This window comes from Antrostomus carolinensis, unplaced genomic scaffold (genome assembly GCF_000700745.2).
Source record: "Antrostomus carolinensis isolate BGI_N321 unplaced genomic scaffold, ASM70074v2 scaffold13063, whole genome shotgun sequence".
Taxonomy (NCBI): Eukaryota; Metazoa; Chordata; class Aves; order Caprimulgiformes; family Caprimulgidae; genus Antrostomus; species Antrostomus carolinensis.
This window is the reverse complement of record NW_010303206.1, coordinates 1-24077: the sequence shown is the minus strand read 5'-3', so window position 1 is coordinate 24077 and position 24077 is coordinate 1. Positions and strand designations below refer to the sequence as shown.

Here is a 24077-nt window from a genome sequence, read left to right as displayed (position 1 = left end):
ACTAAAGAAAGGCATTCAAAGATAGTTTTGAATATAGAATTGCACTGCATATATACCGAAAATTGCAAAACAAAAATCAGAAGCCATTCTTCCCTTAAAGGCTCTGTGCACCTAAAGTTTACTGAGAGTGCTGTGTTCCTTTCTTACAAGTAGGGGTGAAAAATCTGAGTATTCTAAGACTAGTCCCTTCCTAAATGCCATAAAGTCTTTGGTTCTGGTGAGAAAAGAATTTACAGTACCTTGGCACATCCTGCTGCAGTCTTGCCAGGGTCCATAAGGATCCCATGTAAACAGATCACTTCTGTCTTCTATTGGGACATTGAATGAATAACGCACATCAGGGTTGTACAAATTCCCTACACACAAAACCTTAATTGAGATAAAATGATAACTGTCTTTCAGTGAATTTGAACATAAAATTATGAACATAATGATCATGTAGCAAATTTTCAAACTTATGAAAAAAGTAAACATGCACCTGTAAGGTTAGCTCTTCTTCAATTCTATCAGTGCTGTTAATTCGTTCTATCGTGTTGTTTGAACCACTGTACTCAAAAATGGCTCCTTGTATATTGATTTCTTTTTTTGACATGCTTACAACAAAATTTCCATTCAAGATAAAATTTCCATGAATATCAGATAAAGCTACAAGTAAAATAAAATATTGGAAATAAAGCATCTATTTAATTAAAAGGTTCTACCAATAAAAATTCTTAACAATATATCTTCTTACCAACACTTAGCTTTATTTTATTTGATGTGTAATACTTTAAAGTTGTATCAAACAGTTTCTAATGCATTAATTCAGTCCTAACCATCAGTAACTTTCACCTGAGCAGTTGTCATGGATTTTCTCTGCATTAGCCACACAACTTCAATAATATTTGTTCTGCTGAAGGATTGACTGCAGTCATCACTTTTAGATTTGTTTAGGTTCTGCTACTGTAGAAGGAAATAATAATAATCTGTATTTCTGGCCTATTCTACAGCCCACATTGCTTTATTTACTAGAGCTACTTTTAGTGATATGGCTTTTAAAAGTAAATTTTAAAATAAAAATAAAGTAAATTACTAAGCATTTATAATAATAATTTAATATAGCAATCAATTTATAATAATAATGATGAGTAACAAGTTAAAAATTAAATTTAAAAATAAAGTAAAATTTTTAGTAAAGGCATGCTATTCAGGTATTACTATATTTGAAAAGGTGGCTAGTGTCAGGGGGTGAGGGTTGTTTCTGTATCCTGCAAGATGCATGTGCAACAACAAGGCAACAGGCAAAAAGGAAAACATTTTGAAAACTCGGGTTTGTTAAGTAGGATGGTAATGGAAGAAGAGACAGAATGAAAATATGCACCAAAATTCTCTCAGGTGCTTCAGATATAAAGTAAGTACTGTGAAATAGAATAAACAAGATTTTTGGTACAATGTGCTTATGAATTCTTTGCTCTTCTCACACACTTGCAAATGTATCAATATGCGATCTTTATACCAATACATGATAGAAAAAGAGACATGTGAGATAACTTATAAGTTTGCTGAAGTTCAGCCTGCTTCATTTCTAAACTAAGTGTATGCTTCCAAGATTCAAAACCATAGATACCTGCATTACTCCTGAGTTCACTTGTGGAGTTTTAATTAACATTGCCACAACAAAGCAAATTGACGAAATGACACAATGTGCTATAATTCCTATTCTCTGACAAATGAACACGCACATGTTTAAGAATTAGAAACCTAACAATATCTAACTCATTTTCCTAAAAACTAATCTCTACAGAGAGACTCAGGCAAATGATGATACAATGTACTTAGATATTTGCTCTAAAGACTTTATCAGACTTCTGATAATATACATCTAGAGCAGACTTCTGGCAAGAGCACAAAAACTATCCATCAGTGTTACACACAGGAGGCTTTTACCAAGATAGTTGTCATCTTCTGGTTTCCCTGAGTAGCTGTGCTGCCGAATATCAATGTTTGTTGCTCCTTTGGGAATCTTTACTACAACATTGTAACCTGCAATGTAATTATTCACAAATTAAGTATATTAAAAAAATAGTCAAAAGTAGTAAATACAAACATACATTTAGCTAGTTTTACTCAAAAAATCCTATAGTGCACCAATGACAACCACTGCAGAATGCTCTCATGTTTTAGAAGGAAATGTATCTTCATGCATACTAAATTTCTTTGTGGTGTTTTTTTGTTTGGTTTGTTTTTTAAGTTGAATTGAACTTTTGTTTTCAGAATTCATTCCTGGCTTCAGAAATGTGAATTTAATTCTTTACCAACAATATGAGTTCAACCTACTTGGAAAAATCTCTAGAGAGCAGCATTACTCTAGAAAGCAGTTAGGTGTATCAAGTGGGAGACATTGTGGTTCCTCATAATTTAACCACAAAACTTTTACACAAGTCTGAATAAGTCACTTAACATGAAGTATCTCCACTGCCTGTTTATATGATTGAGTTAGCTGTTCTCTATCTCACAAGAGTATTGCACTCTAAAGAACAAGTCCTAAATACTCAAATACTGCAGGGTTGCAGGCCATACACATAGGTAGATGCATCAGATAAACTACCCATGCTTGATCCACATTCTGCTACTTAAAATGCTACCCTAATGTGCTCTTTTCAAAATAAAAATGCTGCATAAATGATTCATCATTTGCTGTAATACCTCCAACTACTAACTACTAATATGGTAGCTTTGTTGTAAGGTAACAAAATAAGGTGCATCGAGATCTACTTTTAGAACTGTCGCTCTGCACGTAAGCATAGTTGAAAAAAACCCAAACTGTTTCTCACAGGTGCTAATCACTAATTCAAAAAGATTCTTGTGTCTAAAAAACCCTGAGTATGGCAAACACTGGAAACAAACAAGAAACACAAGCATTAAATCTGAAGCATTAATATAATATTTGGTAACTTTTCCACTTATTTTGCTGTGTTTAACAGTCTTGCCATGATTTAACTTTAGTTAGTTGACTCACCTCTGTGGGTAAAAATTTATATGGCAATATCTTTTAAAATTTCATAATTAATTAACTTCCTAGTGTTTTTAATCTATCAAAACTATGCCACACATTTAAATGAACATTTAATCTAATCACTGGTCTATCAAATTTACCAGCTGGGGGCAGCACTGCAATTGCAAATTGACACGCTGAATGCTCTGGATAAACGCACAGTGTTTGGTTAATCTTCCAACATATTGGGCAAAAATACCGAAATACACTCAAAAAAGGCCCTCATCTCACACACTGAAGACCTTGTGGTAATAAAATGACAGAAGACAAAATATCAGAAGAAACTATAAACAAAACTGCATAGCATGTTGTCAAGGATACACAGGAGAAGAGATCACATATGAAAGAACTAAGAATGACAACTTTCCAAGGAATCCTCGGATACTCTAATTTGATGCAATAATAATAGCCAACATAATAATTATGTGTATGTAATTAGATTACCATTTTCTAAATTGGGAGCTAAGCAAATTATTATTTCATTGCAATGTATTTCTGATAACTGTTTCACTACTGTTTAAACACTTCATGGCAACACCACAACTGTATGAATACAAGCACATACCACAGGCTGCTATTGTCTTATGCCAAATAATGCCTTAGCAAAATGACTCGTGTCGGTATGGAAGGGGACCAGGTGAAGTTAAAAGAAAGACCCAGTGCACAGACTTTGCCATACTTACATACCTTGTGATCCTAACTCAGAACATTTTGGAAAATATCATTTCCTCAGTGTTTTCAGTCACTAGGCTAGGGATACTTGAGCACACTTGAGTGATAATCCCAAATGTTTAGCTTACTGCCCAGTAGTAATTCAGTATCATCTTTTATATGCTATAATTCCAAAAATTTGAACATAATTTAAATCATTCAACTTAGTATAAAAGCAAAATAATAAATCAAGGTTTTCCTTATCCCAGAACAAGGTGGTGTTTGTTTTGGTGTTTTTTTTCTTCCTCCAACTTCAGTTAGAAGTAAATAAGTCTGTGACAATATAAAGCTGATAAACAGCAGAGTGACAGTCTCAACCATATTTGTACAAATAGCAGTTTCAGTGTAATGGTCACTTGTCTCAAATGTATTTGTGACAGAATTTATGTGCCACCTATAAGCAAAAAGATCTCTCACAATGGTGGAAAACAAAAAACGCTGATGATTCTTTACTCTGAATTATTAAAATAATACATTCTTTTCCTTCAGTGTTTTGACCACGTGTTCAGAAATCCATTCTCTAATAGCTGATTGTGTCTTCTTCCAGCTTCTCAGGACAGATACAAGAAAAGTTACGTGTATTTGTGTGGGAAGAGTAGCTGTATCCCACCTTTAGGTTTTTTCGGAACTTTTTGTGTGGCACAAGACCTCTGCCAGGAAAAAAAAAAAAAAAAAATCCAACAGGATACTGGGCATACTTTCCTCTTCGACCAGCAATTCCTTTGTTCTATGAAGATACTATTTGGCAGGTCTCCAGATATCATTTTCACTTCGCCTGTGGTCTCTTTCAACCAGTGAAGCGGCATGAAGGAACCTCTAGGTATCTGTATTAACCTGGAGACTTCTGTCCTTATGTACCATGCTCTAACTACTTAACTGCATTGCTACACACATCCAATAGTCTCTCCATACTTCCCAGAAAGGACTACATATAGAAGAACTGTCAGTAGCTCTATTAAAGGAAATAAATCAAAGAAACAGGAATTACCAGGGTTTTGAGTTTCTCATTCACTACATGCCAGTGAAGAGGAAAGAACGTTGCTGCCCATGTTCTCTGGAAAGAGAAGACTCACCTTTCACAGGCTATCTTTTTCACTATAGGACAAAATGAACCTCATCAGCTGCTCACACCACAGACTTCTTGCTATCTCTTGACACAACCAAAAGGATATGTTGGAATATGTCCTTCAGCTGCATAGTTTCAGATGACAGAATGCAAAGTGCAAAGCAGGAAGCATTCTTCCTTGCAAAGTACTTTTACCCTCATTGTATCTTTTATTTGTGTTTTTTTGTTTTGACCTTACATCAGATTGATTTTTCCCCCCTTGAATAGTTCAGTGTGTCACAGCATTTGCCTTTGCACCCTTGAGGGGGCACATGTGACTGAAAATCAGAGATATTTTTTGCTGGCAGGGGCCTTAAAGTACATGCACTAAAATCCCACTTCCTCAAATGTAAAACATAATTTCTAAGCCATACTGAAATGTGCATTAATATTTTTTAAAAAACAAACATACCATAACGAGCACTGTTGAAAGTACCTGCAAGAGTCTTACATGAAGAATTATCACCACCACAGATTCCACATTTGTCTCTTCTCGCCTTGGAATTCAAAACGTGATCACAGCCTGCTTGCTATAAAAAAAAAATGCAATAACCTTGTGTCACTCAGCCCAATGGAAAACAATGAAAACAATGTAAGTTTCCCACTCCCCCCAAATTCTTATTCACTGTATATATCTGATCTTCCTTGGCAATTCATGAAAAGCCTTTTAAGTTTTCGGGGGCTGTGATGTAAGGGCAAAACACAATAGTGCCATTGTACTAAGAAAGTACAATCCAAATACACTTAATATGTCAAGAACTGTATAAGAATACAGAAGAGTATGTAAAGATATTTTGTAAAAAATATTAACATAGTGTATGCATTTTAAATTATATTTACATTGAAAAGTCCTAGAATCCTAAAAGCAGTATACATGTGTACACGGTCATCAGTTCTTCTAAAGTCTGTCATTACTGCAAAATAAGCAAAGGAATACACATAGACTATGCTGGTTAAACTAGCATAAGCACAATTTTTGTTTACGTATCTTTACTTGAACTTCCTTTTTTTTTTTAAGTTATGATAAGCAGGACAGTTCTCTGGCATTTCCTCTTTCCTCTTGGCTCAACACTATAAAAAAGCCTACATTTTCTCCTTATCCTGAATTTACTCAGTTTCACTGCAAACAGTTAAACAACTTGGACTTAATAAAAAAGTTTTGAGTTGTTATAATGTATCAGCTTGCTTCTCCCAACAAAATCTTGTGGCACTTCCATAATTGCTGTTAAGCAAAGAATGCTGAAATGATTCCTTTCAAGGGTCATTTCCTCCTGATTTTGCAATGAAATATTAAATATCTAATCTATCTACCCTTGGATTTTCTGCTTTTCTTACTTTGATAGCAGAAATATGATGGCAATAGCTATACAGCATGCTTCTTTCCTCCCTTTATACTAATTTTGGTTCAGTTTCTCTCTTCTTACTTGGAAAATATTAACTCTCTCACATATGAGGCTTAATGAAAAAAGATTGTGGGTCTTCAGATTCAGCTGTATTTTATTCACTTAACTGTCTCCATTTCCAGATCTTTAATTTGGTAGGGATTAAAATTAACTTAAGTAAATTCAAAACATCTTGCTTTATATACTTTCAGTAATGGTTATTTGGATGAATATTTACTATCTACTTCACCATCTGTTAAAATTTATTTTAATAATTAATAAGTTTAGATTTAAATACCCTGCATAAGCCTTGAACACAAAGGTCATTGGTTTCTGCTCCACAGGGAGTACCATCAGCAACTCTGTCCTTCAGCTGATAGTAGGAAGTTGTTCCAGAAACTCGGCAAAAAAGTTTACAGCGATCTTTCATAGAAACTGGAAAGAAAATCCAACAGGTTTCTTGTCTGTTTTAAAAGTTTAATTAAAGTAACATTTTTATGTCATTAACTGAAAATATTTATAATTACTTACTACCACTGTACTTTGGAAGCCAGCGAACGGTAGATGTAAGACCGTTGATATTAAAGTGTTTGCCATCAAATTCAGAGCACTGTTGCTCCCGGAAATCTTTTTTGCCTTTTGGACATGAATCGGTATTACAGGATCGAAATTTCATCCTACGGCCAACACAGTACTTTCCTCCATTTCTTGGTCTAACAAAAATAGGTAAACGTAAAATACACTCAGTTTCTAAAATTGTTGTTTTCCATGGAAAGTGGCTTAAACCACTGATCTAAAGGGGAAAATCTCACGCAGCATTCTGACATGTTTTACTGACTTTTCCACACACACTCTTATCTTCTATTGCACTGTGCATACATTTATAACCATGTGAAGAAAATAAGAAGTACATGTAAAATATTACTGCTGAGGAAGGTGGTAATCAAGCTACTGATGTTTATTAACATCTATTATGTTTTTATTTCTCTTACGCTCATAATTATTTTGCCTGGGAAAAAGCATTAACAAATATAATGCATTTATCAGTTTAGCTGGGATTACAGTCCTATTTTTACAGAAGCAGCACCTTGCTCAGCAATTTGAAATTATTTTACAGAAGAAGAAGACAGAATTAAGAGCTGATGCACTCTTTTCTGTAGTCTTAATATCAGTTTCAGTTTGGGGATAAAAAGAATTAAAAAGGGAGAATTGTGGAAAACACCTCATTTACTGTGAAGTCTAAAATACATTTCCTAACTGTTACAAACCCTGCTACACAACAATTCAGTATTACTAGCTTCTCAGAGAGGAAAAAAGAAAAAATCAATGGCATATTGATACTACCAGTTACTACAGACTGACAGAGGCATATCTAATGGGAATCCAGTCTACCACCTCTTACTCAGGGAAAATAAATTAACCTGGGGTCATTTGATTGAGGTTCATTTATTCTACTGATAATATCAAAAGGACATGACTTCCTAGAAAAACCATGAAACTACCCAGGCTGCAGATATGGTTCTGCTTCTGGAGAAGTTAAGGGTAAATTCATAATTGAATTTTATTATAAAGAATGAAACCCACATTGAATTATCCAGTCAATAGAAGTTTCTCATTATAAATGTAATTTTCAAATGACTCTGCTGTAACCAGTGTTCCTTGTGTGCGTTACTGGTGGCGATGTTGTGAAACAGCCTTAAATCAAAGCAAATCAAGTGTTTTATTAAAGAGATTACCGGGGAATACATCTATTTCTTTTTGCAGCTCTTACTCCAAAGAAAGCATCTCAATGTTTAAAGAAACCCTCAGCATTTGGAGTAAGGCTATAAAAAATGACGCTGCCAAACTAAGTCTTTAGAAATATCTATAAATGTGCATTATATAGTTGAGATAAGTAATCTAAAAGTTCTCTGCATACAAGAGTTTGTAGATCTCTCTTTTCAAATATGGTTGAAACAAACACTTTTTTTATTGGTGCTTGAAACTAATTTGCGCAACTCACAGTACCTTCATTTTGTTTTGAGCCAATCCATTATGTCATAATATCTCCATTATGCACTAATGTAAAACACAATAAAAAACATACTCTGGTCTATTGCATAGCCTGGTGGTGCTCTTGATTCCACCCCCACAAGTTCTTGAACATGAGCTGTAAGGTCCCCATGGTCCCCATTCTCCATCTACAGGACGTGTCTCCATTTCTCTGCTCACACAAATTCCGTGGCGGCAGTGCTGCACAGTTGACAAACAAAATAAAATTTGTAAGTCACATAAAAGGTTACTGTACATTTTAGGCACAGAAAGAACAAAATTTAAGGGGTCACTGCTCTCAATCTGAGTCTGGTCATTTTCTAAAATATTCAAATTCCTTTGAGATATCTTACCCAGTAGTCATATTTTTTAAAAATGCCATCTAGAGTTATTTGCTCTCTATGAAAGCTACTGGATGCTGAATATATCTTTAAGTCTTGACACTTCATTCAAATGCCTATATAAGAATCTAAAAAAATTGATCTTCAATTCCTGATATGTTTTCATGCACAAACTTCAAAACCAGATTTACAGTTATGTTGTATGTAAGAGATTCTTCCAGATAATTTGGAAATTCATGCTTAGACAAAAAAGTGAAAAGGTACGATAACAAACCGCCAAGAAATTCAGGGTGTTTTTAGCATCCCAGAAAGTAATGAAGCAGGTAGGATTGTTTGGGAAAAGCACACAAATTTTCAAGCATTTAAGACTTTGTTTATGCTAAAGCAAGATGACGTTATAGATTCATGCTGAAACTCAGACTTTCACACCTAAAACAATAGGTGTAAATATTTTCTGGTTTTATTTATTTATATTTAAAAATTATTTTATATTAATTACTAATTTAACAAATTTACTATTACTATTACTATTAAAACTGAATTTATATTTTAAAAAATAATTCTTAGAGCAAGATACTACATTGTAATGTCTATTGCGTTACTTCAGATGTTATTCCTGCTTTTTTTCTACCTGTTTTCAACTAAAAACTTACATATAGGTGTAATTTTCATGTCATCTGCTGAGATTTACATTATTAAGACAACAAAGATTGCAAGACTATTCTGTTGTGGTCATGTCAGTTACGAGACATCACCACAACGTATCTGTAAACTGTTTACTATTTACAGAAAGTTGCAATTACTAACCATTTTTTTCAGAAGAATCAAGTGATCAGTCTCTTGCTTCTAAGTATTTACTGTCTAAGTCCCTGACTCTGCAAATATTTATCCAGTTCAGTGGTTACTCAAGAAGTACATGACTAAAAAGTCTAAACGAGAATCTTATGATTGGTGCATGTGTGACTTACAAAGAACCTGCAGGAATTACCAGCACTAATCCTATTGATGACTTGTGGCAGTTGGAATTCTAATTCACTTGTATGCTATAGAAAATCCCAAGCGGTATATTTGATCACAACATAGTGGAATAGTTTACATAATAAAATAGAATGTTTACAAGATACTATAATGTCAGCACTATGTCTCCTGCTGATTTCTATGTGGAAAACATGTCCTCAACTTTGTCCTTGAATCCAAACACCCTCTGAAGCATCAAAGACTGCCCACATCTGGAGACAAGACACTGGGCAGGATGGACTACATGGGGTCAGCACTTATACAAAACAGAGAGAATTCTTTATTTTAGATGACTGTTTGCAGACTCCAGATTAGATTGATCATTAGGCTTCTTGTCAGAAGGGATTCTCCTAGTTGTATAGACAGGGAATGTTTTATTCCATCTTTCCCTGCAGTACATACATGGATCAGTCACTAGAATCATCAGAATAGATTATGTCAATTCAACTGCTTTTTATTTCTGAAACTTGGGCTTTTCCTCTCTGCTGTCTGTGACATAAAATAGCTTTGAATCACCTTAAAGTCTAGAAAGGTTTTGATAACTAAAGTCTCTGGTACATAAAACAATTTAAGAATTTCTGACACATAGAAGATAAAGTAATTCAAGGATTTCAGTCGCTTTAAAACTAATTTAAATGTTGCATAGGATTGCTCAAGAGTTATTATGTTGTTACAAGTTTATTGTAGGAACTATCAATTAACAAATTTTGCTGAACACACATAAATGATGTGCAATCTTTCTGAATATACCTGAATGACACAAAACTCAAATGATGTTCAGTGGTTTTATCACTGCACAAAATAATTTCTAGAAGCAATTTTTTCCTAATTAGTATATGCTTTTCTTATATTGAAGCTTATGTTCATATGCTAACAATATTTTTGCTTTCAAAATAGGAATTTGTCACAGAATCAGTTTCTCCTTTCAGAGTTCTGCCTGAGTTCCTAAGCCAACTTGGCAATAAAATGGCCCACCCGTATAATTCTTCACCACACTGAGTCTTGTACACGGGACAAATACCTTTCAAACCCTGAATGCCTTTCTCTAAGAAAAGGACCATTCAAGGTGATTTCAAGCCCAAAGCAAACACAGAACAAAAGCTAGATCTATCCTGTCATACAATCATTTAAATGATCTAGTAAATTGGCCAGATCATCACTCGCTTGATGCTAACACTAATGCTTTAACTTAATATCAAAAAGACACTATTATTTCACTGCATATCTGCATACGATTTTCTCATTGCAGTGAGTACTGCTAGTTTTTATTCTTTTTTTCCAAGATGCCCTTAGGGTAACTTTGTACTCAAACCTTCTAGTACCTATTATCTAGTACCTATCAATAAAAACTATGGTAAACATAAGGAAACATTAAGACCTTGCCTTTCCAAGAACTATCAATTAGCATCTTAGAAGGAAATTTTTTACTACTAAAAGCTGAAGATTCTAAATCCTGCTTCACAAAATGAATACTGCATCCAAATATGGGACAGCGACCTAGAGTTTAGATTCTTCCTCTATCCACAAAACTATTTACAATAACTTGAAGGGAGATTTCAGGAAAAGACAGTTGTAAAATAGAATTTTATACCCAAAACAGCATTATTTTGATCCATAAAAATGCAAAGCACATGTTCACATCTGGGATTTTAATAGCTTATTCAACAAACTTGTCTCAGCTATTATTCTGCTGCATTCCTACAGAAGCAACATGATGAAGTCACAGTAGAAAACTCAGACCAGGCACCAGACGCGTTCCAGATGTTCCTCTGTGCTTGCTTGAATCATTGCTTCACTGAGAATAGTATGATACACAGAACTTTCATAAATTTAAATATAATCACTAACATTTTTTCCTACATTTGTTATGGCAAGTATAATGTATGCATCATGTAAAGTGGGTATTACTTGTAATTCCAAACATACTGATTACAGTAAGTGGTAACTCTGCTCTAGCCAGGGTCAACAGTTGGTTTTCTGTTAAAAAGACAGAAATTCTGACCCAAATCCGCATGCAATCATTAAATCTTCAGAGATGAGGAGGAGGGTTAATGGTTGAAATTTGGGATCAATGAACCTACAGGTACTCTGATTTGTATTTATTAAACTGATTTCAGGTACTTCCAACTTATCTCATAGCTTATTGAACTTGCTAAATTTCCAGGAAATCAATTTGGAAAGATACTATTAAAGTGTTAATTGCCAGGCTATGCATTATTTCAGCTGAATCAAGGGGAGTGAGAGATGCACACAGAACAGAACTTTGTTTCTCCTTTGATATATTCCAACAGAAAACTTAATTTTTCTGAAATCACATCTCATTAGAAAGTATTTTACAAAAATCACAGTTTATAGCAAAAATTCTTGGTTTGAGTCTTTAAATACAGTTTACTCTATTTACAGTTCAAAAGATCTGCTGCTGCTTAACGTATCTCCCTATTATCCAACTCTTAAAATCCATCTGAATTTTTTATACTTACTTTACACACACATAATGAATTATTCTTTCAGATTTACTGCCTTCATGTAATATATTCATGAGATAGTCAAGCAATGCAGTGATTTTAAAAGTAATCAATAGAGGGGTAGCAACCTCCAACTGAAAACAGCCAACGTACCTCAGGATCAGACTGCTACTTTTACTGATCAAAGCAATGCTTTTTTGATCTGTATCCACATTCTCAATTGTCTCTCTATCCCTCTCCTTACGTGGCTATAAAAGGACTAGGATGAAATCTTAATTCACTCAATAGCTATTCTAGATATTTTTAGAGACACTAGCTCAATATATATGTCTACAGTGAATAAAAGTAATAAACATTTATCTCACACAAGGCATGTGCTTTCCAATCAAACTGTGATTTGTATCTTGTGGATTCCTTCTTGCTGTTAAACAGCTTTTTCTAGACTTTTGACATTTGTTTTTTCAGTATTTAAGTAGCAAACTGCCATTAGGTAAAACATTGAGACAGCTCCCAGACATGGAAAAGCTTGGGTCAAATCACATAGCTACCTCCTACCTCTCCCTTCCAAAGTAAGGAGATATAAGGAATCAATGGAATATGGGCACATTTGAATACTGCTCCGGAATACAGGAAGGATGAGAGTACAACCCTTTTGAGTGTCTCAAAAATAATTATATAAAAAAGATACTTTATTGGGTATTTTTGCTGTTATTTCCATAGCAAAAAGAGACTTGTTCTGAGAATGCCACTCCTAGAAGATAGATGTTTCATCAACTGTTCTTTGGAGGTAGGTGTTTTGGCTCAGATCACCAACTCCAACAGATGTAAACTACACTGTTAAAAACTGCATCACTTCATTATACAGAAGCCATAATTCTGAGTCAGGTGTAAACTGGAGATGGGTATGTGTAAGGAAAGTTTGTGTATCAGTTGGCTTGTGACCAATTTGGTTACTCATAATAGTGTAGCTATTTCTCCAATACTATTAGGTTTATATCGTCTTGTATTTTGGGGAAGGACAGATAAAAGGACTGCTAGAGCTGTCCATAGAGCAAGATCCACTAATCAGACACACAACTTGAAGAAAAACTTAAGATTACTATGAAAATAAACTCATATGTCAAATCTAAGCTTAAAATGTTGATAATAAAATTACGAATGCCTTAAATGGATCTTTTCTGTATTCATCACAGCAATAATGCTGCAAATGTAAAATATAAGTTTATTTAGAATGCTGGAAAATATTAATTACAATAACTAATCACCATGTCTTATTTGCATTATCAATAGAAACTCACTGAGTCTGAAAGGAGCTGTCCCCTAGACAGGAACAGATGACAATTTGTCCAATTAATTGCTGTTCTTTCTTACATCTTTCACAGATAATGACTGTAATTAGCTCTTCATTTCCTAGATAAAACAGATTTCACTGCAGTAATTGCATAAAATGGGGGGTTGTATTCTTATATAAAAGAAATGCTCTGATGTTGGTGAATTAGAGTCAAGTCAATTGAACTAAAGGTTACACATGAAGTTTTATATAAAAGAAGAACTTTCTTTCTCATCAATGACTGACTGAAAAATGGGTTAAACTTCATAACAGCTGCATGCATAGGATTTAATCAAGCAAAGCTTCCACTGCAAACATCAAATAAGTTTTCCTAATCTTGCAAGTGAGAAAGAAACCATTTGAGATGGTTTACCCACTAAGTTGTTATCCATTGAGAGTATTTTTGAATTCCTCATTACTACTGTCTCACAAATACAGAAAAAGAAAAAAAGCAATCTATAAAGATTTAAAGTTATTAAGGGAAATTTAGTAATAACCAAATGAAATGTAGCAGCCTATTATGCATAGAAATTAGACCAGATTTATTTTTATCATCTTTGAACCTGTAAAGCTATCAAGAGAGAAAAAAATTAACATTGCTCCCACCGCCTCTGAAGCTCACAAAGTACACTACCATTAAAAGCAGCTCAACATAATAAACCAGCCATACTTGAGATAATCACTGTCATACCCGAGTATGTAAAAAGTCTCTGGAATATTTATTCTCACAATCCTCTGACAAGTAAGAAAATAATTCTGTTTGCTGGTGGTAAACTGAGACACAGAGAAGCCAAAGACTACTGGACACAAATATCTACTGGAATCAGGATATTCCTGTATCCAAGTCATTTGTACTTAATTTGTTTTGCTTCAGTGAAAGAGCCTCAACAAGACAAACTGGGGAAAACACACTTCTGGGATGTCTTGTTTCCAGGATATTAGTCTCTGGAGCACTGCTGATGAGGAAAAAACCCAACTTGCTATGAATGATCTGAAGTTTTCAAACAGAAGGGAAGGTGGAACCTTTACTGTGAGGTCTTCCAGCTATTTTTAGCCAACAAAGCATCTGTAAACTTTCATAATTACTCTGAACAGACAACCTATGTTATTTATGTCACAACTTTACAGGACTAAGAGAAACTGCAGGTAAAGTCACCACACAATCAGTATGCTACAGGTTTAGCATTGCCACACAGCAAGCACTGATCTTTCTTATCTACATCAATGATTTTGCCATATGCAAGTACTGAGAAACATGCAAAGGCTTACCATTCCTACACCACAAACTGTTCCATCAGCCAAAGGCATGTGCTGAGTACGACAACCCTTGTGAACACCTTCTGTACTTGTGCACCATAAGCGTTTGCATTGTTTCTTGGGGTAAAAAAAAAAAAAAAAAAAAAAAGATTATCTTTGTTGTATCTGTAACCTTTGTTGATTACAAAATTTAGCAAAAAGCAGTCTTCAGTAACATCATCTTCAGGTCTTTGAATCTCCCTTGACTTTTCTATAATATTCCCATAAAACCTGACCTTCCTAAACAACACTACCTCACCAACAAGTCCACTTAATTCAGTCTGAATATGATCTTAAATTCTCTACTTCAAACAGCTCCAACAAGCCATGCAATGCTAGCAAAGGTATTTAACAAGTTAGTCCAAAATCTAGCTCTGTGTGACATCTCAACAGTAATGAATGAAGGCATAATGTTATATTTCTATTTATTTTATATTGCACTGGTCACATTAAGTTTTCAAAAGACAACTTAAGTTTACTACATTAATCTAATCAAGTTTTCTTTTTTCTTCTTAAGTATACAAAATGTACTCTCTAACAGTCACAAAATATTTTCCAACTCATTGACAAAGTAGAGGGAATCTACACTTTGGAGGAAATATTTGGAACAAATATTTGAATTAATATAGTAAAGTTATAAATTTTTAAAAAGCACTAGAAGAAGCAGATAAGAGATCTTTTAATGCAAGACAGGGGTTATAATGTGAAAATACTTGTAAAAAGTGTTGAAATACTTCCTTTTCAGTACTTGTAGGAAGCCTTAATTTATGCAGCTTTAGGTCTTTTAAAGGAATTATAATCACACTCACAAATGTCCAAATCAAAATGAATAATCTTACTTTTCTATATATTCCTAGCATATGGAGCTGCAGTGCCCTCCACTGAACTCTTCCCCCTTCAACAGAATAGAACCTGAATTTTGACACATTCCAGGATAAAATTCTTTTGAAATCAGAAGTCCTGAGATTTCATTTCTAAATCTACCTTTCATTAATTTTTAGCATAGATTGACTATGACTCTGTTTGTTGTTTACTCACCAGATATGGGCACACTTGTGACCCAAGACCAAACATAAGTTCACACTGCTTGTTGACATCATACATTGACCCAGGCAACTGAGAGGAAAGATCATATATTCTTCCACTAGGTTTGTCTAGGAGACACTCACCATAACCAGTACTGTTGTAAGAACAGGAAGAAAATGTGAATAAATCATCCCTAATTAATCCATTGGGAGCTTACTCACTTACACATGCGTATCTCAGTGGAGTTATGGCTTTGCATGACTACCTGCCTATATAATGACTTAAAATTAATAAAATAAACCAGGTCACTTGATTTTCCTTTACTGGATTTTGCATTATATACAACAAGCAAAGCTTAAGGGTTTTTCTGCTTTCTGGCTGTCATTTCTTATTTTCACGTTCTCACAAGAAAAAAAAAAAAAAAGGATGGTATTGTCTAAATTATACCTACCACTTATTTAAAAAAATATATATATAATTTTAATTTTTTATAATTATAATTTAGACACTTCCTAAAATAAAGTGTCTATTCTGATCATACTAAAGAGTTTTTCAATAACTAGCACCACCGTATTTAAAATAAAAATCTTCTTAGCTTTATGTGTTACCTGCAACTTTAACAAAGCCATGAATAATCCAAAGAGTTAAATATGTGTATTTTTCTGGAGGACTGAGGCCCTACAAGTCAGTGGTTAAACTTAACACCACCACAAAGCTAGTATTTAAGCAATACTTTTAAAATACTTATCAGAAAGTCATGAAATAGAAAAAAAAACACATAGCATTACATTGATACTTACTCAAGAAATTCAGTGATATATTTTTGACTGCATTTTGACCAGGTCCATGGACTTGTGTGATAATTTAAAGTTGGAGCCATCACATGGTATTGATGTTTAATTCCAGCTTCTTTACATTTAAAACTGTCATCATGAGGTACATTAAATCTAAAAAACAAAAGAGACAAACTCCAAAAGAAATTCAACAATAATTAATTGAAGCTATTTTTGTTGTAGCAGCAAATGCTTGAGTCTGGAGTTTGAAAATGCCTTAAAAGTTAACAGCACTCACTTAATATGACTATCTGACGTTATGGCAACAGATATCTTAAAAGTGCCTTACAAAATTCTCTCCTTATCCAAAATGCTCCCAATTATATAATGCTGGGCACAGTAAGAATTTTACAATTACATAGTTTAGCTCTCCAGAAAAATATCAGTGTTTTGGGAGTATGCCACTCTAAATAAACAAGCCATCTCTGCAACTGAATAAACAGGCCATCACTAGACTGTTCATAATATATTACTCCAATATTCACATCATAACTCTTACTATTCAGTAACAAAAACAAACATCAACATCATATTTATGCAACACAATGTCTTATTTTATATCTCAATTTAAGTACCATGACAAATGGCTTGTATCTAAATGAACTTCCAGCCACATGTAAATCAATAAGCCAGCTACTGAGCTCTGTAGCTTCATCATTACCTACACTGTGGCATGCCCCATGGAGCCAGAGTATAGCACCTTTCTGCCACCACTGAAGAGGTATGCTTCATAAAATAAAATGCTGTTATCTCCTCTTATTTTTCTGTGTAAAATATTTCTCTTTGTGTTACTCTATTGTATTGAAAGGATGAAACAAAAGGAAAAATATTTCTGCATTACATTGTCTTTCCTTCAGTGTAAATTCCTATCAGGACTTGAATGCAGTTGGAGTTAACTATGGAGGACTATGTTGCACATCTAAGATACCTGCCCCAGCATCCCAACCAGTTCACATGACAAAAGGACAGAATACAGCTGTATAGCTAGTATTTCCCATAATTCAGGATACCAACCAGGCTATGAAATTCACCATTTTTCTATCTCTAGGTGGCAAGCAGAGCTGGCTTACTGCAAGGGGCAAAAATAATGTTCTAAAAGGATATAGTAGATCTCCTAGAAATGTAGAGTCTGTCACTAGAAATTGGTCATATTTGAAAGGAAATTTAAAAAATTTACCTGCCTGAAAATAGGTACTTACACATGTCCAAGCTCATGCGCTATAGTAAAAGCGGCACTCAATCCATTTTCTTCGCTTATAGAACAGCTGCGTAGTGGGTCACACATTGTACCTAGCTCTGCTAAACCTGCAAAATTGAATCCTTATATAAAAGCTTAAAAGAATGAATTTTCATGTAGAAGGAGTGACTCTATAAATTAATACTATGGCACCCGACTTGAAAGTCATGCCTCAACTATGCAGCAAACTTACACACAATGAACAACCACTTGGCACCAAAGTACGTGCCAGGGCAGAAGAGCATTGAGAAGTTGATTTCTTTTTGTCTACGTGACTTATGTTTTGCATCTGTTTTTTGATTTATTCCTAATTGATTTTTCTCCCTACAGTGAAATTAACTTATAGATTTTCTGTTATTAAAAAACCCACTGATTAAAAAATAACTCACCAAGAGTATCACACTTCTCTCTAGCTCTGCAGATGTCTTCCCTTGAAGGAAAAGATTTATTTAAAATTATTACAGCAAATAAAAAGAACATTTTAAAAGTATCTCACTGTTGCTATATTAATTACAGCAATTGTAAATCTGATTCTCAATTTTTAATCTTATAGTTTAGTCAAACAATTTGCATTCTAGTGAAAGAAGTAATTTAAATTCACCAGACCAAGCTCACAGTACTGCTTTCTATCTAGCTTGCAAATAATAAAAATTAAAATACTATGTTATTTCTCTACAATGCAGAAGGTAGATCAAGCATGAAATGCTGCTGAAAAATGGGCAGATCACAGTATACTCGCAACTACCTTATGTAGTGGACCATCTGCCAAAACAATAACATAAATTCAGAGCAAATATCAAACAGTTTGAAGTGCTGGAGTGTGTCCAACTTGATTACTAGGGGAAAAAAATAATGAAAAGGAACAGCAAAAGAGAGAATATATTTCAGTGAATGAACATCAGAACCTTCACTGAGGTGATAGGAGTACAGGAAGGATATATACTAATATTTAAATGTTTTCCATTTGTAAGCATTTGGTATTCCTAATAATGTCTGGCCTACCAGGAGGTGAGCATTGCATCTTTCAGCTGATTCCATTAGGTGCAGCACCCCATCCCTATCACATATATGTACAATGGTTAAAGACTTTATTTCCTTGTGACAATTTCAGGTTTGAGTAATTTCTATCATCTTTAACAAAAAGTTAAACAGTGGAATCATTAAAAAATTATTATTAAAAAAGAAACTGAAGCATTTGTCTCACCTAGTTGAGTAATTATGTCTATTTCAGATACCATACCTAGTGATAAGAACAGCAGTATCATGATGAGAAGGGTGAGCATCATCCAAAGTGTTTTGTGCTTGCTGCCATAAGCAAAAATTACGAAGAGTAGTAGCTGCATTAAAAGTGATAGCTGGTCCTTCCTAAGCAAGAAATGGAAAAACAAACAAACAAACAAAACAAAACCAATAAGGGTATTAACATTCATACACTTGCACTTATTACTTTGTCATTTGTGCCCCTGTTCTGCAAAACAATGACTGTGCATGGAAAGGAAGTCAGCAGAACTCTACGTAAGAGTTCACTCACACAGATTTGTCTGTAGGATCAGATCCTAATTTAGCTACAATTCAGTAATGAGAATCCATTATTTTAATCAATGTATGTGAGCATGAACCACATGTTAAATACTATAAAAACAGAATGGTAAGGCTTTTCTGACAAATAAATACAAAAAATATGTATTTGAAAAGTGTATACTTTTTACCATCTTAGAATATTACAGTTGCTAGGCCTGAAAACCCTCCAGCAAAACCCTCTATAAAAGCTGTTATTTCCCTGTCATGTTTCCATGCGAATAACCACACTTTAGGTAGTTAGGCCACAAGCTTTCATATAGTATCTGATTTATGTCCATTTAGGTCAACAGGAAGGGTTAATAGAGAAATAGGGAAATACAGGCATTAAATAAAGGCTCTGCAGTTAACCTCACATTTGACATGTAGTCTCCTATTTTAAAACAAAATTTTATACTTAAAGAAAATATTTCGTATTTAAATCTAAAATATTTTAAACTTTGTAACTACAATGCAAATTCATGTACTTCGTTTCTTCTATTAGAAATAAATCTTTTTAATATTTATTTTTCCTACCTGTTCATTGTGAATTACAATTAATTTTACAATAACTATATTTATAAGATTTCCAATACTTGAATCTTTATAGATGGCTGCAACCTAAAAAGAAAAAAGTCAGAAGATTAGAATATTAAACTCATCTGATAAACCGTATCTCTTTTTGTCATACAAACAAGTTATCAAAGAAAAACAAGTTGCGACACAACAAATATCTCACTGTGTTGGGTAGGGGACAGGGTGTACGTTTTTGGTAGTGGGGGAAGGGGTCACCTTGTGAGAAGCTTCACAAAAGCTCCCCTGGCTCCAAGGCAGAGATCCCTCAGCCCAGGCTGAGCCAATTAGCAATAGAGAAATGCCTCTGAGAATCCATACTTGTGAGTGGAAGGACTGTCTTGAAGGAAGAAGGTGGAAAGACCTTGGAGGAGAGGCCATTGACCTGAACAAAAGATGATCATCAGCCTAAACAGAGAGAGAGCTTTGTTGCCAGAAGGAAGGAGGAGGAGGGGGAGGACAGAGAACCTCAGACACCCAGTTCAACCCCATAGAGTAGGAGAAGGCAAAGGAGGTCTCTGCAGCCCATGGAGGTTCAATGCCAGAGCAGATACCCACATGTAGGCTATGGAGGTCTCCACGCTGGAGTAGAAAAGCCAAGCCCAAGGGCAAGTGTGACTGAAATTGAGACCCCAGAGTCGCTCAATGCCAGAGTGGGGTTGGACTCCCAGAGCCGGGGGGTGAGGAGGTGTGCTGGACAGGTGGCCCATCTGCAGCCCGTGGATGTCCCCATGCTGGAGCCAGGAGCTGTTCCCAAAGAGGTCTGTGACTCCATGGGAAGCTCGCATCAGAACACATTGTTCCTGGACTTTCATGCCAGGAAGAGCAGCAATGGTGAAGTGACTGCAACCCTCATTCCCTGTTCCCTGTGCCACTGTGGCCAGTAAGGTAGAGAAATCGGGAGCAAAGTGATTTGAGCCCGGACAGAAGGGAGGGGTGGGGGAAGGTATTGTAAGATGTGGTTGTTATGTCTCCCTGTGCTACTTGGATGAATAGTAATGAATTAAATCGATTTTTCTTCCCTAAATTGAGTCTGTTTTGCCCGTGAACATAACTGGTGAGTGATCCATACCTGTCCTTCGTCCTAATCCCGTGCCCTCTTTGTTATAATTCCCTTCCCATCCCACTGGGCGGGGTGAGTGAGTGCAGGACCACATGGCCTACCTGTGGTTTAAACCCCCATACATGCATCTATCCATATCCTTCTACCCAAGGATATGATGACAAACCCAAAATAGTTGTCCAGTTTTTAAACTAAGATGCTACCTCAAAATAGTTCATGTTTACTATACACGAAAAGATCAGAACAAACACACATGCTGTTTTCCAATACTAATCTCCACGTAAAAAGTAACTATCCTAGAATAGTCTTCTTAAATGCAAAAATGAAGTTTTTAATATCCAAATAGCTGTAATTTTATATTCATTTTCAAACACAGATATCATGTTGAAATGCTAGTGTAAAAGTATACTTACTACACACTGTAAAACCTGTAGTTTATTGATAAAATATCAAAGAAGAAAAAAAGTGACGTCACCGTGACTGTCACAGACATAAGGATGGATGAGGATGATTTGTTGAATCAGTATTTAAAATATTAGAAGGTTTTAGAAAGCAACTTTGAACCAATACATTTTTGCCCTTGCTTTTAATGGAAGCTGGACTGAGTTGTAAACCTGTATTGAAAACATGACACATACAAAGGTTTCTTTCCTCTTTCATAAAATTTGTATTTACATACCCAACAGGCCTTTTTATATATAATCTTGCAGCCAGACAGTAAAAAAAAAAGTCAATTCCATATACCAAAGTGAAGTTATTCTTCACAAAAGCAGTAAAAAGTTTATTCATTCTCATTAACAGCTTCAGACGACCCATCCATCTGGATTCTACAACTCCACTTAAAGCAGTTGTTGAATGACAGCCTTACCTAAACAAGAGTTGCCACCAAACACAGAAGTACTGGCTTTCCTTCATTCTGGCTTTTGCTAAGGCTGTAAGGCTACAAAAGTAGCAGGATCAAGGAACTAATCCAACTGCAAAACAACAGTTTGGGGTTTTTTTTCTTTTTTTTGTATCATGTTTCATTGATCAACATGATCTCATTCCTGGTGCAGCCCCTCCGACACTGGTGCTGACAGAGGGAAAGGTGCAGAAGAACAGACTTCTTTCAAAAGCAGCCTATGCTTTAACGGGCTCAAATTGCTTATGAAACCACAGCCTTGCTGTTTATGAATCTTATGTACCTGAGATTGAGTAATTCTGCTAAAACTTGGAACTGACAGAGCAGTGGCTCCCACTGACTCACACCCTCCCCTTCTCTAAACTGGAAAGAGCACAATGTGCAGCATTGTCCTTCATTATTCTGTTGATATACAAGTTGGAAATAGAGGATTTGATAAGGACAGGGAAATAAAGAGCCTCAGTTTTGGAATCCATGTGGAGAACACATTTCAGAGCAATACAGCTATAGTCTGCTTCCTTCCATCTGGACTCCATTCTTGGTTACTAACCAGCAAGTGTCCTATTATTCCAAGGTGAGAATACGGAACATCTCTCGAGCACTCACCGAAGAGTTCAGTTAGGCATAGACATATTCAGAACACCTTTACCAAAGAAAGGGTGCCCATAAAGGCTCAAGTACTGTTTGGGTAGAAGGAGTTATCTGAATCTGAATGGAATAAACTACAATTTTGCTGCTATCAAAGCTACTTTTAAACTACCACAAACTATTGAGCTCACATGTGTTCCTATAATTAGAGATCTACTTTGATAAACCTAGAAAAGATATTTCTGCATACTTATCCTCCCCATGAAACATCACAAACAGTCAAGGTATGCTCCTGAATGAATTGTCATCTTAGAATAACATAACACAATTATCACATTAATCTCAGCTCATGTGATGAACAGTAAGCCAGCTGTCTAAATTCCTTCAACAGTTAACGGAGAAGGAGAATGGATGAATTGTTGTGTAGATGCATTTTAAAAAAAGACAGTCAGATATTTCATTTCTTCATCCCTTTACTATGGAGGGAGACAAGAAGTCTAATTTTCAGATGTATGAGGCTTGGGGAGATTAATTCCAGCCCAAATATTTCAAGTTTTATTTCCCTTTAGCAAAGAAGAAACAGAAGACAGGTTCTGGAGGTCCCAGAGGAAGTCAGGATAAAAGAGGAGTTTGCCTTGGTTGACAAGGACTGGGTTAGGGATCAATTAAGCAATCTGGACATCCATAAATCTATGGGTCCTGATGGAGTGCACCCATGGGTGCTGAGGGAGCTGGCAGAAACCATTGCTAGGCCACTCTCCATCATCTTTTATAAGTTGTGGGGAACAGGAGAGGTGCCTGAGGACTGGAGGAAAGCAAATGTCACTCCAGTCTTCAAAAAGGGCAAGAAGGAGGATCCGGGTAACTACAGACCGGTCAGCCTCACCTCCATCCCTGGGAAGGTGATGGAACAACTCAGCTTCAGTGCTACCCCTAGGCATATCAAGAATAAGAGGGTCATTAGGAGCACTCAACACGGTTTTACCAAGAGGAAGTCATGTTTAACCAACCTGATAGCCTTTAATGAGGACATAACCAGGTGGATAGATGATGGTAGAGCAGTGGATGTGGTTTATCTTGATTTCAGCAAAGCATTTGACACCGTCTCCCGCAGCATCCTCACAGCTACACTGAGGAAGTGTCTGGATGATCAGGTAGTGAGGTGGATTGTGAACTGGTTGAAAGAAAGAAGTCAGAGAGTTGTGGCCAATGGGGCAGAGTCTAGTTGGAGGCCTGTGTCTAGTGGAGTCCCTCAAGGGTCAGTACTGGGACCAGTACTATTCAATATATTCATCAATGACCCGGATGAGGGAATAGAGTGCACTGTCAGCAAGTTTGCTGGTGATACAAAGCTGGGAGGAGAGACTGGCACACCAAAGGGCTGTGCTGCCATTCTGTGGGACCTGGATAGGCTGGAGAGTTGGGCGGGGAGAAATTTAATGAAATACAACAAGAGCAAGTGTAGAGTCTTGCATCTGGGAAAGAACAACCCCATGTATCAGCAGAGGTTGTGGACAGACCTGTTGGAGCGCAGCGTAGGCGAAATGGATCTGAGTGTCCTGGTGGGCAGCAGGATGACCATCAGCC

General features: G+C 35.6%; 1 protein-coding gene across 1 annotated transcript in view; it reads right to left on the bottom strand.

Annotated features, from left to right (window-relative positions):
• LOC104517511 (A disintegrin and metalloproteinase with thrombospondin motifs 20) overlaps positions 1-19986 on the bottom strand; it is a gene marked incomplete at its 5' end in the record, with an annotated part of 30787 nt that extends 10801 nt beyond the window's left edge. The window contains 14 exons of the mRNA XM_010164025.1: positions 240-369; positions 479-645; positions 1927-2022; positions 5263-5380; positions 6531-6667; positions 6764-6945; positions 8319-8464; positions 14686-14790; positions 15751-15892; positions 16539-16685; positions 17771-17876; positions 18198-18238; positions 19049-19173; positions 19903-19986. Of these exons, the coding sequence (XP_010162327.1) occupies positions 240-369; positions 479-645; positions 1927-2022; positions 5263-5380; positions 6531-6667; positions 6764-6945; positions 8319-8464; positions 14686-14790; positions 15751-15892; positions 16539-16685; positions 17771-17876; positions 18198-18238; positions 19049-19173; positions 19903-19986 (1726 nt within the window). The remainder of the gene's footprint in view (positions 1-239; positions 370-478; positions 646-1926; positions 2023-5262; positions 5381-6530; positions 6668-6763; positions 6946-8318; positions 8465-14685; positions 14791-15750; positions 15893-16538; positions 16686-17770; positions 17877-18197; positions 18239-19048; positions 19174-19902) is intronic.
• Positions 19987-24077: the final 4091 nt, after the last annotated feature.